This window comes from Taudactylus pleione, unplaced genomic scaffold, assembly GCF_031769625.1.
Source record: "Taudactylus pleione unplaced genomic scaffold, aTauple2 ptg000032l, whole genome shotgun sequence".
NCBI lineage: Eukaryota > Metazoa > Chordata > Amphibia > Anura > Myobatrachidae > Taudactylus > Taudactylus pleione.
The window spans coordinates 31,608,407-31,625,113 of record NW_028284434.1 but is presented as its reverse complement, the minus strand read 5'-3'; the positions used below and the strand labels follow the sequence as shown (position 1 = coordinate 31,625,113).

The following is a 16,707-nucleotide window of genomic DNA, read 5'->3' as shown; positions in this document are numbered from 1 at the left end:
ACCAAACTGGTGGCCGATCATGCTGTTATAGTGATGGGCCTTTTTATAAGTGAAGGACTGGAGCTGTAGTTCCATCCGCCCCATTGTTAATCTGGCCCTGCTAGTACATGTATACTGTAGATAATTGGGGCCAACCACTTTAACATGCATATCTTCACGTTAGTTATGTGTTGGGGGTGAGGCTACACAAGTTAATATGCATGTTCTACTACTAGCAGCACCAATAAATGGAGATTATTTCTACTAACTTCCATGGAGTTATTACTCAAGCGCTATTTGCAGAATACTGTACCACAATAGGCAGTGGCTCTTTTAGAGTGACTGAGGCATTAATACATTAAAGATGCTTCAGAATGAATTCCACTCCCATCAAAGTACTAATATAGGTAGGGAAACTGGGAAGGATTTAGAAGGGATAAAACCCTTGAAAGAGGACTGGATCCAGTTCAAGAGCCACAGTAGTATAAAACAAGAGATATGGTAAGAACTTACCTTTGTTATCTCTGTTTCTACGAAGTCCATAGGGTCCACAGGGTTGACCTTGGGGTATAGCTGGATCTGGATCCATGGGCACCACGCAGTTAAAGCTTTAGCTGCTCCCAGGATGCACTTGGGTCCGTCCTCCTCTATACCCCGCCCCCGGCCACAGCACCTCAGTTGGTAAGCAGCCAAGGCTGGAGGAGGAGACTAAACAGAGAGAAGGAAGACTGGAACACACAAGAAACCATACTCACAGAAATGGGAAACGGAAAACCGGTGACCAGCCACACAGCCCATTTGAAGCCAGGTGCGTCAGGGCGGGCGCCCTGTGGACCCTATGGACTTCGTAGAAACAGAGATAACAAAGGCAAGTTCTTACCATATCTCTTGTTTTCTACTTCAGGGTCCATAGGGGGTCCACAGGGTTGACCTTGTGGATGTCCCAAAGCAGTACAACTAAGGGCGGGGACGCTCCTATGCTGAAAGGAGTACCCGGCGCCCAAAGGATGCATCCTGAGAGGCAAAGGTGTCAAACGCATAGAACCTCAAAAACGTTTGAATTGAAGACCAAGTGGCCGCCTTACACAGCTGAACAGCAGAAGTGCCACGTCTAGCAGCCCAAGAGGGACCCACAGAACGAGTGGAATGAGCCTTAACAGAGGCTGGCACAGGTAAGCCCTCCTGTGCATAAGCCTCACAAATCACGGAACGAAGCCAACAGGCTAACGTTTGTTTGTTGGCAGGCCAACCCCTCTTGTGAAAACCAAAGAGGATAAACAAGGAATCAGACTTCCTAACCGAAGCTGTCCGGTCTACATAAATTCTAAGCGCCCGGACCACATCTAAGGAAGTCTCACCAGCTGAAAGATCAGGGGACTGAAAAGCTGGCACAACAAGTTCCTGATTAATATGGAACTTCGAGACCACTTTGGGCAAAAACTCAGGACGAGTGCGGAGCACCGCTCTGTCCTGGTGAAAAATCAGGAAAGGAGGGCGACAGGAAAGCGCCCCCAATTCAGACACCCTCCTGGCCGAAGCAATTGCCAGGAGAAAAACCGTCTTAAATGTCAGCCACTTGAGCTCCACCGCCTCAAGAGGCTCAAACGGAGGACCCTGCAGGACCCGTAGCACCATCGCCAAGTCCCAAGGAGCCACAGGAGGCACAAAGGGAGGCTGGATCCTGAGAACACCTTGGAAAAAGGTGTGAACGTCTGGTAGTATTGCAATCCGCCGTTGAAACCACACGGACAAGGCGGACACATGAACCTTCAGAGATGCAAGGCGTAAGCCGAGATCCAATCCTGACTGAAGAAATTCCAAGATCCTAGAAACTCGGAACTCCTGAGGATCATAATGTCTGGACTCACACCACTGAAAGTAAGTGTGCCACACTCTGTGATAAATCCGTGCTGAAGCAGGCTTGCGTGCCCTGAGCATGGTACCAATAACCGAACTGGAGAAGCCCCGAGACCTCAAGACGGCTGTCTCAAGAGCCACGCCGTCAAAGACAGCCGACCCAGATCCGGGTAAAGGCAGGGCCCCTGAGACAACAGGTCCCGACGCTGAGGAAGAAGGTACGGAGCGTCGATGGAGAGGCTCCTGAGATCGGAGTACCAAGGACGTCTGGGCCACGCCGGAGCTACCAGCACGAGCATGCCGCCGTCCTGCTTGAATTTCCGCAGAACCCGAGGAAGCAGGGATATCGGAGGAAACAGATACGCCAGGTGAAACGTCCATTTCACCGACAGCGCGTCCACCAGACTTGCACCTGCGTCTCTTGTCCTTGACCCGTAAACGGGCAACTTGTGATTGTGACGGGAGGCCATCAAGTCCAGCTCCGGCAGTCCCCACCTGTCCACGAGTAGCTGAAACACCTCTGGGTGAAGCGACCATTCCCCGGGATGCACGTCGTGACGGCTGAGGAAGTCCGCCTCCCAATTGAGGACTCCGGGGATGAAGACCGCCGAGATCGCTGGAATGTGACCCTCCGCCCAAGTCAGGATACGAGACACCTCCGACATCGCTGCCTGACTGCGAGTTCCGCCTTGGTGGTTGATATACGCCACCGTGGTGGCGTTGTCGGACTGCACCTGTACCGCCCTTCCGTGAAGAGCGGGGCCGGACGGCTGCAGGGCCCTGTATACGGCCCGCAGTTCCAGGATGTTGATGGGGAGAAGTGCTTCTTCCGCTGACCAATGACCCTGAAGCGACAAAGAGCCGGTCACCCAACCCCGGAGACTGGCATCCGTTGTGAGCAGGACCCAGTCCGGGATCCAAAATGGGCGCCCCTCGACCAGATGAGCTGTCTGAAGCCACCAAGCCAAAGATAGCCGAACGTCCGGAGACAACACCAGCACCTGAGAGCGGATCCGGTGAGGTAACCCGTTCCATTCTGATAGAATCAGCCCCTGCAGGGGCCGGGAATGGAACTGGGCAAATTCCACCATGTCGAATGTCGACACCATGGACCCCAGAACTCTCATAGCCGAATGGACTGACAGGCGGCAACGGCTCAGGCAACTGCGTATCCGCAGCGGTAGGGAGGCGACCTTCTCCGGAGTCAGGAAGATCCTTTGCTGACGCGAATCCAGCAGGGCTCCCAAATGAACCATCCGCTGTGATGGAATCAGGGAGGACTTTTTCCAATTTATCAACCACCCGTGTGCTTGCAGGCAAGCGATCGTCAGGTGGAGATGTTGAAGCAGTACCTCCGGGGAGCTCGCCAGCAACAGGAGGTCGTCCAGGTACGGGAGCAGCCGTACATTCTGGTTCCGAAGATGTGCGGCCATGACCGCCATAATCTTCGTGAACACCCTCGGTGCCGTGGAGAGACCAAAGGGTAGCACCCGGAACTGATAGTGGTGTTGAAGGATAGCGAACCTCAGATACCGCTGGTGTGAAGATGCTATCGGAACATGGAGGTAGGCGTCCTGGATGTCCAGGGACACCATGTAATCCCCCGGTTCCATCGCCAGAATAATGGAACGTAACGTTTCCATCCTGAACTTGGGAACTCTGAGGAATTTATTCAGAGACTTCAAGTTGAGGATAGGGCGATGAGAACCATTGGGTTTCTGCACCAGAAACGGAGACGAATAATACCCCGTCCCTCGTTGTGATAGAGGAACGGGAACAATGACCCCTGCTTTCAGCAAGGACTCTATAGCCTCCTGAACCTGTAACGCCTTGGTCTTGTCCTGAGAAGGACCTGTGCAGAAAAACTGGTGGGGTGGTCTGTGCCGAAAAGACAGGGCGTACCCCTGGGAGACCACTTCTCGAACCCAGGCATCCGTGGTGGTATTGTGCTAGCACTGGGCAAATAGAAGAAGTCGGCCTCCCACTCTGAGGTCCCCCAGAGGGAGGCCCGTCCCATCAGGCCGCAGGTTTATCTTCCTGCTTGGAAGAAGGGCGCCGAGCACTCCAGGCTTGCTTCTTGGGTTTAGAGGCAGTCTTACTCGCAGACTGTCTCGGGAAGGACTGACCTTTCGCCTTACTCTGAACCCGAAAGGAACCTTAGCAGGCAGTGCCGCCGAAGGGAGGAAGGCCAACTTGGATTTAGCCAGGGTGTCCACTATTTTGTCCAAGTCCGGACCAAATAGTAATTCCCCATTGAAAGGTAAGGCCTCCAGACCTTTCTTTGAATCAGAGTCCGCTCTCCAGGACCGCAACCATAAGGATCGGCGGGCAGACACCGCTGCAGCCGATACCCGCGAGGTCAGCAGACTAGCATCTAAAGAAGCTTCTCCAATGTAAGAAGCAGCGTCCCTCATTTGTCCCAACAACGCCCGCTGGACATCCGGAGCGTCGTCCGGGAAGGTATCTTCCAATGCATTGGCCCACCCCTCAATGGCCTTGGCCACCCAGGAGATGGCCATGGACGGTCGGGCCACCGCCCCGGAGAGGGAGTAAATAGACTTTAAGCAAGTCTCAACTTTCCTGTCCGTGGGATCCTTCAGCGAGGATATTGACGGTAATGGTAAGGTGGCGCCCCGAGTTAAACGGGTGACATGGGAATCCACCGCCGGTGGAGTTTCCCATTTTTTACAATGTGCCTCAGGGAAGGGGTAATTAGAAGCCAACCGCTTCTGAGGAAGGAATCTCTTACTGGGCGCCTGCCAAGCTACCGCCATATGATCCGTCAACTGATCCGACAGGGGAAACACCGCAGAAGCCACCTTAGTTTGTTTGAAACTAGGAAACTTCGACTTAGGAACCGGTGCCTCATCGTCTATAAGAAGAATAGCTCGCACCGCCCTAACTAGTGCTCGCACATTAATGGACGACTTGGTATCCATTTCCTGGACCGAGGCGTCCGAGTCAGTGTCATCAGGGACCTCCCCATCATCTGAGGAACCCTCTGAGTCCGATACCTGAGCAGCCCGTGTCATGAGTGGGCGTTTTGAAATCCTAGAAGGCATGTCAGTCTGCAACATTGACTGAAAAGCCGAGGAAGCGGCCGCCAAATTTTGCACGGAGTTGGAGAGCACATCCACCCAGGGTGGAGGAGTCACCATAGGGGCCTGAAAAGGTACCACAGGCTGCTGCGGCACAGGGGAAGCCTGTATATACATAGGCAACCCCGCATAGGGACCCACCGACTGAGACCAAGGAGGACTCCGCAATAACTGCGGGACACCCGGGGAATGGGGGATGGTCGGCTGGAGCAACGCCCTAGTAGGGAGAGCAGTCGGAACCGACAGACGGTCCGCAATAGACACCAGCACTTGGGAAAACATCGCCCACGGTGGTTCCTGCGCCAGAGAAGGTCTGGATGGGCCAGGAGCCACCTGGCATCGACTACACAGGCCATCCTGTGACAAATCCTCCCTATCTACTCCTGCAGAACAGCGTCCGCAGGAGGCCAACACCGGAGCCACTGAGCGCTCAACCTCCTCGTCTGACATGACAGAATATATTATATAGTCAAAAAATATATCTGGCAACAGGGCAGAAGAAAACGCACTCACCGGTGTGCTAAACAACAGCCCACAATACGGCACTGTGTAGCACACAACTGTATGTGACGGACCTCACAAATACGTGATCTATATAAGTGAGGTCAGTAGAAACGCCCCTCCCCCACACACCTGTAGGGCTTGTAGGAGAAGGAAAGTGATAGGTATAAGCTGACAGTAAGCGGAAAATAAGCACAGACAGGCAGCACTAGCAAAAGTCACATACCATGCAGGAAGATATACTCACTGCACCTTTACACTACAATCAACCTCCCAGATTCAGTGTCTGGGAGGGCTATAGTGCTGTGTACGCTGTCCTTAATCAGGGGAGAGGTACACAGGGGGACCGGTCCGCGTGCTCCCTGAAGATCTGCGCTGCCACTGTGAGAAAATGGCCGCTGGAGACCTCAGAGGAGGAGTGGCCGTGTAACTGCAGCTCAGCGACGCCAGACTCCGTGCTGAAAGGCGCGCTGAGCTGAGGGGAGGAGCCGCTAAACAGGGAAGGCTTCCTCCCCTGGCTAGCATATTAACCCCAGGGCTTGCCGGCATCCCGCTTGCCATATATCCCTGGTGGTCTAGTGGTCCCACGGGTTATTCCTCCTCAGAGGGGGAGCCCGCCGCCACCGCTAGCGGCCCCCGGTCTGTCCCCTAGGACCGGGGGCAAAGGACTGCATTTGCAGGCAAAACCCGCGAGCCACCGCTAATCGGCGACTCGCGGCTTACCTTGTCCCCGGCGTCTCCGGCAGCAGTCCAGGGAGGGACCCAGAGTCCGGCTAGTACGGACTCTGGCCTCCCGCCGCCATCCCCAGTGCAGTACTGGCGTCGCGGCGCCAGCGGGGAAGGAGAGCGGCAGCGTGGGCATCTGCATAGACAGCCCGTCGCTGCCACACTAGAGCCTCTGTTTTAAAATAAAAATCTAACAGGCTCTTTTTTTTTTTTTTTTTAAATAAAAATAGAAAGCTTTTGGGGGCTGCTCCTGCAGCCCCCTGCGCAGGTGACCCGACTCCGGCCGGGCACCAACTCAAACTGAGGTGCTGTGGCCGGGGTATAGAGGAGGACGGACCCAAGTGCATCCTGGGAGCAGCTAAAGATTTAACTGCGTGGTGCCCATGGATCCAGATCCAGCTATACGTCAAGGTCAACCCTGTGGACCCCCTATGGACCCTGAAGTAGAAATGTCTAATTAGATTGTGTCTTTAAACAAGTAATGGCCAGTGCAGGGGTGGCCAACCCACAGCTCTTTTGGTTTTGAGATCCAGCTCCCCTCACTGGAACTGTGAACACTGGCCTTTGAAGCGATCAGAGGCTAAAGAGGCCAGCGTTCCCAGTGATGCAGTGCATGGGTGAGGTCACCCGTGATGTGAGGAGCCTGTTATGCGCGCCTGCTGGGTCTAGTTAGATCTAGTCAGAGGCAGCGGGAGCCTCATGGTCATGTAAGTACTGGGCTGGGGGCACTGCAAATGGGGTAAAACTACGGTGTGCACAGATACGGTGGCACTGCATAGGGACAAAACTACAGGAGCACAGCATAATGGGCACTACTGCTTGAGAGCCAGTGGGGGGGCAGCCTGAGAGCTGGGGGGATGATGCCTGCCGTCAGGCTTATGGGGGCAGAGTGGGGCCTTTTCAATGTATTTTATATGGAATTCATTTTTTTAAAAAACGTATATTATATGTGGATCTGGCTTTCTCAAAGTATTTTATGTGGATCTGGATTTAAATATGTATTTTATGTTGATGTGGTTTTTAAAATGTATTTTATGTTGATCTGGCTCGTTTCAGTAATTTTGTGTGGATCTGGCTTTTTCAGTGTATTTTATGAGAATGTGGCTTTTTCAATGTTTTCTATATTGCTCTGGCTTTATCTTTCACTCCAACAGTTACCTCCATGTCGAACGTGTGCGTGCGCTAACAGCGTGAACTACTAAGAAGTCAGAATACCGTGACATCCTGAGGAACCCTCCTAGACATGAGACTGCAGCAAGGTATGAGCTGTGGTTGTTTTTTTCAATGTATTTTATGTTGAAGTGGCTTGCTACAGTGTATTTTGTGTGGATCTTGCTTATTTCAGTTAATTTTGTGTGGATCGGGCTTGTTTCAGTGTCTGTTGTGTGAATCTGACTTGTATTTTCAATGTTCTGGGCTCGCCCCCAGCGTGACTAAAAACAGGGGTGTGACAGTCATGCTCCTGCAAGTGTCATACCAAAGCTGTACGCACAAAAATGGGGTGTGGCCTTGTGACAGCTAGGCCACGTTTTATTTTTGCACGTGCCTTCAGCGTGCGCATGTTATCTGCTCTTTAACATGACTACAGATATGTTTTGGCTCTTTGCCTCTGACTGGATAGCCACCCCTGCATTGCTGTGTACAGACAATGACCAATGATTTTGGACGGTGTTATGAAGGGGTTCGTGACTATAGATAGACAGTAATTACTTAGACAATGTCTAGATAGACACCAGATGTTAGACAGTCAATAGTTTTACTTTTTTCCGTGTCAAACTTTTATCCTCGTCTGGCACACTAAAGTTAGACATGTAAAAAATTCGACAGGTACAAAAGGTCGACAGAGTCAACAGTTCGACATGAAAATGATTGACACACACATGGTCGACAAATTTTTTTTTTTTTAGGATTAGGCACTTACCCAGATAGTTAGGGTTAGGCACTTACCCAGACAGTTAGGGACCGAAGGAATGGTTAGGGTGAAGATTAGGGCTTAAAAAAAAAAAAAACCTGTCGACCATTTTGTGTCAATCATTTTCACGTCGAACTTTTAACCCTGTAGACCTTTTGTACCTGTCAAACTTTTTAGATGTCTAACTTTAATGTGTCTGACTTTAGTCTGTGTTGAACTTTTTTCCCTGTCTAACTATTGCCTGTCTAACATCTGTGTCTATCTAATTACTTTATCTCTTATACCACACCCGTTATGAAGTACAATGCACGATTAAACTACATGTACAGCCGGCTCCGTAGACTCACCTGTATAACCACTCTGGGGGACTGAGATATATACCACAAAGGAATTCCAAACAGGCTCACGAGTGCAGTCTTTGTTTCGTAGGTCTCAGAACAACGAGTGCCCAGTATACTCCCACCTAGAAAAAACATCAGGATAAAGGAAAGCCAGTAACCAGCCAACTATGGCATATTTTCATATATTCAAAAAGAAAGCAATAAGGTGTCCGGTGCTAAATATAGACAGGGGGATCAAATATTATTGTACAGAAAAAAAAAAAAAAAAAAAAAAGGAGGCGATTGTCAACCTCACTAGAAGAGCAAAACTGGAAAATACTCTGCGCTCTAATACTTAAGCTGGGACATTAGTAACTAAAAACACATGTACTGCAAATAATACATTTATTAAAAATAAATAAAAACATAGAAACACATATGTAATATTCAGATGTACCAAAAAATATAAAACACCATAATAGGCTCAGAGAGTAGATCAAGCTCTCCAAGAAATAATAAAAAAAAAATTATATATATATATATATATATATATATATATATATCTCTATATCTCAAAATGAGTTCTAGAAGGAATAGCTGAAAATGCGACTGAGCACTAGAGGCAGGGAAGATCTCAAGTATTTCTAGCTATTCCAAGCGGAGGGAGCTTTCAAGCTTGAAAAAGGCTATAGTGTTAGCCAAAACGCGTTGCTGCTCCCTCTGCTTGGAATAGTTGGAAATACTTCAGATCTTCCCTGCCTCTAGTGCTCAGTCGCACACTTCCCACCTACACTTGGCAACCTGACATTTATCCACCTTCAACTATTACAGGACTACATGGTGAGGACGGTGTGGTAATAGGAGCCATTTACCACACCAGTACTGCTTCCAGCTGGCGCTGTGTTATTGTTCTTCCACCAGCACGCTGCAGTCACCGAGACGCAGGAGCTGCCTCGTGCTTCTACAGAATCTGCTTGGTCAGCTGTCTCTTCCATCTTTACTCAGACCGCCACTACAGTACTATGCGGCAGTTTAAGTGTGGAGCTGGGAGCCGATCATTACATCAGCGCTGTTACCAGTAAGCGCCACCGTCTGTCCCCATCCACGCTGTGGCAGACGTCCAGTTATAGAAGTCGTCTGCCATCTATGACACATTGTAATCCAGCAACTCTCCGCACTGCGCCGAGACTGCCAATACAGGTACCTATACATTATAAACTGCCATCAACAGTATATCAGTCATCTATTTATGTTGGGACTGTATCCATCTACAGGCTCAAGGATTGCCTAAATATATATCCAGCTATCCTACCTGTTCATGTGACTAATTGATAATAAACTTTGATGACAGGTTACTCCCTAACATTAGGGATATACATCTAAAGGAAAAGCTGGTGTGTGCCTTTGTCTGCAGAGGAATCTCAAGGGAAACACTATTGAATCAATTGCAACATAGTGGCTATATGGATACAATGTAATTGCAAATCTGGAACATCCATATTAAAATAACCTCACTAGCCCATTTTCAGCTATTCCTTCTAGAATTCATTTTGTTCGATGTTTTTTTTTTTTTTATTTCTTAGAGAGCTTGAGCTACTCTCTGAGCCTATTATGGTGTTTTATCTTTATATTTTTTGGTACATCTGAATATTACATGTATGTTTCTATTTCTTTTTAATAAATTTATTATTTGCAGTACATGTGTTTTTACTAATGTCCCAGCTTAAGTATTAGAGCGCAGAGTTTTTTTTCCAGTTTTACCATTTCATATATTGCATGATCTACTTTGAGCAATTATCCTTTCTTAAGTAATTCAGTGAATATTGTGAAGATTTTCTGCCTGAATAAAGAGCGATGTTAGTCTCTCAAAAACATACCCAGATTAGCCACATATCAAGAGATATTATACATGCAGGGTGCTTCTCAATCGTGTGTTTTACAGAATAAATAAAAGAGATAGATAGAGAGATATGATCGGCTGTCAAGTGCTCCCATACATTATCAAGATTTCATTCCAACCAGCCAGATTGGACAGATATCCCACAGAAAATTGTATATTAGATGCCCAGCTTTAGTGATATTGCTGCCGAACTGAACATCTCAGTGGATACTGTGCACGTAACCATTCATGAGCTACTGGTGTACAGGAAAAAGTGTTCATGCTGGGTACCGAAGCAACTCCCAGAAGTTCACAAAATCAATAGGATGGAATTGTGCCTCTTGCCCTTGACAGTACCATGAGGAGGGAGCGCAGTTGCCACAGCGTACTGTTACAGACGATGAAACTTGGATGCATCATGTGACACTGGAGATTAAGCAAGCATACATGGCATGGAAACACGCATCGTCCCCACCTTCAAAAGAAATTCAAAACCACTCCATCAGCTACGAAGGTCAGAGCGTCCGTGTTTTGGGACCACAGGGGTGTGCTTCTTGTTTGTTTCCTCACCAAGGGAGATACTGTGAATGCGGACCACTATTGTGACACATTGAGCCGGTTGCAGAGGGCAATTAGTGTAAAACTACCTGAGTTGCTGTGAACAGGCGTCGTATTGCTGCACGATAACGCCAGGCCACATTCAGCCAACCGCATGCGTGAGCTGTTACAGCGCTACCATTGGGAGGTACTGGACCATCCTCCCTAAAGTCCTGACCTGGACCATTGAAGAAGCACATGGGTGGAAGGCGATTCGCAACCGTCATGTCCTGGCTTTAGGCACTTGACACGGATTTCCTCTATGCCGGTATAGATGCCTTGGTGTACGGATAGAACAAATGCTTAGATGGGGACTATGTGGAAAAATAATCTATACCAAGGCCACACTATAGATTATACATATATGAATGAGTTGAATAAATTGATTCAATGAGAGGTCTTGTTACCTTATTTATTGAACCCCCCTCATAGCTCATATTGGTAAAAACAAAAAATGTGCAGAAAGCTACAGGACTACAGGAGATACATTCCTGGAGAAAATGGTGAGAGCAGTGTTTAGAACTACTTGAAATGTTTGTAAGAGGAAATTGTCAAGTGACTCAGTTTATAAACACAAATGTAATCTTGGTGCTCTCAGCTGTTCTAAGATTTACTTTATAGTAAGTATAAACTTCCCGACTTAGTCAATGGAATAACGCACACTAATACAACACGGAACACACAAATGGTCTGAAAATCACACAATGGCCGCTCATGTTACCTCCAGATTCCAATGCATAGTCCACCATGCCAGTACGGTCTTGAGAGTAGAGCCTCAACGCATTATTGACAATAACATGAGCCTCCTACGACACAAAGTGATACATTTGTGAAGATATAAGTTCATCTTGCATGGTCACAATGAAGTTTTTATGCGAAACGTACGGATTGCTAAAATATTGACCTTTCCATCTAACCATACAGCAATTGCAATAAAATAGCTGAGGCAGAGTGCATGAAGCATCATTGGTGTAGAACTCTGCTGGTGACACATCACTACCCCACACTAGACTGTCACATAGACCTATACAACAGGGAATAGACCCTCACCTCCTCCGTAATGCCAGACATCACTGCACTCACTGCTCCTTCCACCACTTTTGTTGTCGCCATTTTCTTTGTGATAGCGACTGTGTGTGTGATGTTCTTCAGGATGCGGAGCTCTAGTTCTTGCAGTCTGGCACTGAAGTCTCCATTGCTCACGTAGTTTGAGGAAATCCACTGCAATAAGGATTCTGGTAGGTTTGCTTGGCTGCTAAACATCATTTGGATGGACTCTCTTACCTTGGCATCCACCTAGTCACACAAGACAAAACAAAAAAAGGCATTTTACAGGTTTTATCCAAGTATTGTATTCTGGAAGTCCCAATTTAGCATTGCCAACAGTTACAACATTCATCCCAGTGCATTCATAAAAGCAATAGAAGAAAGGCAATAAGTTATAGATTGGGCAATCGCACTAGAACCAAAAACCTAGAACTAAAGTGCTACACAAAGTGTTTAAGAGCAAGCGAAACATGTAACGCTGTAGTTACTCACCTTCTGAAGAACACAATCTGCTAGATCACAGCTAGATTTTGCAGCCTGCTCCTTGAGAAATGCTGCCTTGTATGCTTCAAACTCTTGTGCTAGACTGTCAACCCTTCTCCGCAGAAGACTCTGATCTTTAATTTCATCTTCACTGCATAAAAACAGCAAAAGGAAAAAGAGGGCATATGAGCACACATCAAGAGGCAGGTCCTATAATGTTATAAGTCACGTTAATAGACTGCTGCCCACACAAAAGTTGGCTATCACAGATATGAATAGGACAGTGCGAGATCTTTTTATTTTAAAAGGATTAGGTTTTGTTTCAATACAGGAGAGCAGAGTTAAAAAACAAGAGAGTTGGTCTATTATGATGCAGTGTTCATCGTTGAGAGGCCCAATGAGATCCATCTTAAGTATATTTGTAACAATTCCCCGACAGGAACAATACCATTAAATGTGACAAAAATAATAATGCAGAGGACTTTTGTTGACGTACTAACATAAAATGTTCTACATTGGTTAGGTAGGCTATTGAAGGTTACTTGAGAATCGCTGTAGCTTCTGTGGATCAAAGATTTAGGGTTAGATATACTAAAGCTTCTAAAACGTACAAGTGGAGGTGTTGCCCATAGCATCCAGCCAGACGCTCTATTATGTAGAATGCAATAAAGAAATGATAGGCGACATCTGATTGGTTGATATTGGCAACACCTCAATTTTTAATTTTTAGAAGCTTTAGTGAATCTACCCCTTAGTGTGAATGGTCATCACTATTCTGGCTTACAATCAGGTTGAAGAAAGAAGCCGAAGTATAAGATACCAGCTGAATGACATATACACCATATATGAATATACTTTGCAGCGGCAGGGATAAGCATTGTTTTTGTATCTCTGGAGTGGTAGTGCTACACGTTACAAACTGTTTGATCAAGGGGCAAAAACATACACACTAAACAAAAAAATAAATAAAAAATTAAATATTAACTACATTACCTAATGTTTAACTGTAGTCTTTTTCGATCTTCCTCAATGGCCTAGAATTTAATAATAAATAAATAATGGTAGAGCATGTAAAGCAATGGAAACACTATCACACATTCTCTGTGCTTCTGCAGGACGCTGGAGGAACCCTACATACCTCCGACAGCTTGCCTAGTAGTGCTTCTAAATGTAAGATGCGAGCTTCATGATTCCTACTAATGGAGTCCTCTTCCTAAGACAAGAGAAAGCAAAAATAATAAATATAAAATAACTTGGTTTGTATCGTTACCTGCAAAAAATATACATATAGCCTAAAAATGCTGCAAATAACATGCAGTTTAGCTACAGAAAACAAAATAATATAGAATTCTACAAAGTGACTCTACAGCACCATATCCTGATGTCCCTGGGGATTTTACACAGCCGGCATAGAACAGAACGGATACATTCTCTGGTGATATTGGGTGTTACCCCTTCAGAATAGTCATCACACACACACACGGGACATTAGCAGGCTAGAATAAGGGGATATTTTTAATAGTCCACTTTTTTTTAACTAGATTCTTTTAAACTAGGAGAGAGTGTGATTCATCTCCCCTGCACTAAAACCACTGGTGCTATCTAGTCTTATGAGTAACAGGCAAAGAGTCTTAACCTATAATTAATGGAAATTTCTAATAATTTAAAAAAAAAAAAAAAGTAAAGTAAACCGATCTATAGTGTCTTAAAAGGGGACACAGTATTCACCTTGGACTTTTCCTGTGAACCCATCTTCATATTGGCAAAACGCTCATTGAGAAGAGCGGTGATGATCGCTGAAAACCGATCCTGGTGATTCATTTCTCCCATCTGTTGCTGGATATCCCCAACCAAAAGCACCAGTTTGTTGTAATCCGTCACATGACTATTCTGGTGGTCAATCATTGACCTAAACCTCTGCTCCAGCTCCTTCATTCTGCCATCAAATTGAAGGCCCGACTCCTGAAACACGCATGGTCAGGATGTACGATTACCGCAGGCTAGGTGATTTAGTTAATTCATTACATGCAGCAGTAATACAAAGTAATGCAAAATTCTACAGCATATCAAATCCTTGTCCATAGTGACAGCCAATTCAAACGCCGTAAACTTTTAAATCATGAATATGATCAAATGATGCCCATTTGTAGTGTTTACATTTTCAGACGTTAAAGGATATATAATGTAAGGTAAGCAAAAGGTCCTGAACCCACCAAATGGATTTATGAGGAAGCTTTAATACGCATACAGATGTGTCCTCTTGCAGCTGTTGTCTATACACCATATGTCGCGAGACGCCCGGTGCAAATAACACAATCTGGGAGGTGTAGTATATTTTGCATCTTATTCGCACAGCTGATGCAACTATACACCAATGTGTACTAGAGATACCGGGCTGTGAATTTGCTTTAAACGCATACAAACTTGTACATTAAAGCACAAGGGAACTCGGCGTGGCTGCTGCACCTGTAGTACTTCGTACACAGATTCAGTCGCACACAGATATACAAATGTCGCATATCACGTTGATCAGCGTAATCTAGCAAAGTAGTTCTTCCCAGTTTTATTTTTGCGATTAAGTCACATGGGACCTTATGCGCCAAGTGCAGCTGTTTGCCTTGACTTGAGCAACAGTGTATGAGAACACACATATACAGCTGTGTTCATACACTAAGACCCTTTTTCACTATATGGTGCCAGTCACCTAGTGAGATCCCATACCACATACTTCTGCCTCAACTTTGCGTCTTAGTATGCAAATAGTGTACTAGGTACTTAGGATTAGTTTTTTTTTGCCTCTAAAGAACTGGTATAAAATCACAGATAAAGCATAAACATGCACATCACTCGTATCAGGACCTGTATTGTGTACTTTCCTTAACTTTGCCATTTTTTCCTCAATTGTGCATCTTCGTTTACTCGGTGTATTAGGTACTTCAGATTACAGTTCTGGCGCAGTTAAGTAGCAGAGCTTATGGCACGTTAAATGGGGCTATTAGGCACGATTTGAGGATAGGTATGTGTGTGTACATCAGTAAGATACCAACTAGGAGCCGTATTCGATTAGTGGCGCAATTGGCCACAAAGTCAGCAGATTTTCGGGAAAAAACTGCGCAATTGGACGTTTTTCAACCCAGGAAAAAAAAATAATAAAATGCGGAGATTTCTTTCAGAACCGTTTGGACCCCCCCTAGTGATAAATTACCCCAAAACATTTTTGCAAGTTGCGTACTTTTTGGATGGAAAAAAATAAAAAAAATAGCTATCATTTTCTGCAATTTTATTTTTCACCCAAAATTTGCGCGGTTGTTATTCGCCAAAGTACGCAACTTAAGAAAAAAAATTTGGGGTAATTTTCCATTAAAGGGGAAGTGGGTGTCCAAAGGGTTCTGAAAGAGATCCCCAAATTTTTGGACAAAAACAGGGTTTTTGCATTATTTTTTTTCTCCTGGTCTGAGATGGAGAAAACTTTTCGCCTGTTTCAGTCTATCCTATTATCGCAGTTGTGATAATATTTGCAAAAATTCAGATGATATTATCGCCGCTAATTGAATCTGGCACTAAGTGTTACAGACACGAGTGTTTGGACTGATGTACTGGCACAAGAACTGGGGAGGAAGGAACTGTAAAACCACAATACCAGCAGAAGTTTTCCCAAAAAAAGTGGCAAACTGCCAACGCTCCCAAAACAAAACAATTTAACAAATAAGGACAAATACCAGAAAGCCCTTATAGTAGTTGTTGGCAAAAATCACTAAGTAAAGCAAAGAGTGGAAACTTTCCATCTGCCAATACAAGAACGTTCGTAATCGTATCCATGTTTTGACTATCTACTCTGCAATGGGAGATGAAATGTTACCTTTCTATCAAGGCTGGATATATGAATATCAGATGCTGGTTTCAGGTTGGGAATAGGATATTCAGCCGATTGTGTTGTATTTATCCCAATTCCACGGAACATTGAGATCATGGCAACCAAGGCATCGAAGCCCCACCACCACAGACCTACACAGAGAAGACAATTGTCACACATCTGATTAGCAATGAGCAGTAAAGAATCTGTCAGTCTCCTTTACAAACTACTGGAACATTTGAAAGAGAAAATGAGCTTTGTGTTAATACTTTAAGAAAATCAATAATAAATCTATTACACCACTAATTATATGCACAATCATGTGTTGCTTGGATTGGATCTTTGCAGCCTTCACGTGCAGACGACAGATCACTTGTAATGTACTTCAGAGAAATTATTAACCAAGCAAGCGGTGGGACAGTCAAATAGTTATACACAAAACGTAACATTTACTG

General features: G+C 45.8%; 1 protein-coding gene across 7 annotated transcripts in view; it reads right to left on the bottom strand.

The window, feature by feature from the left end:
• Positions 1-16,707, bottom strand: part of SUN1 (Sad1 and UNC84 domain containing 1) — a 58,428-nt gene that overhangs the window by 10,577 nt on the left and 31,144 nt on the right. For all 7 annotated transcript variants that reach the window (XM_088451977.1, XM_088451980.1, XM_088451981.1 and 4 more), the window contains 8 exons: positions 16,259-16,404; positions 14,128-14,361; positions 13,538-13,612; positions 13,393-13,433; positions 12,409-12,550; positions 11,920-12,165; positions 11,591-11,675; positions 8,421-8,536 (listed from right to left, as the gene is read on the bottom strand). In XM_088451977.1, coding sequence (XP_088308103.1) covers positions 8,421-8,536; positions 11,591-11,675; positions 11,920-12,165; positions 12,409-12,550; positions 13,393-13,433; positions 13,538-13,612; positions 14,128-14,361; positions 16,259-16,404 — 1,085 coding nt within the window. The remainder of the gene's footprint in view (positions 1-8,420; positions 8,537-11,590; positions 11,676-11,919; positions 12,166-12,408; positions 12,551-13,392; positions 13,434-13,537; positions 13,613-14,127; positions 14,362-16,258; positions 16,405-16,707) is intronic.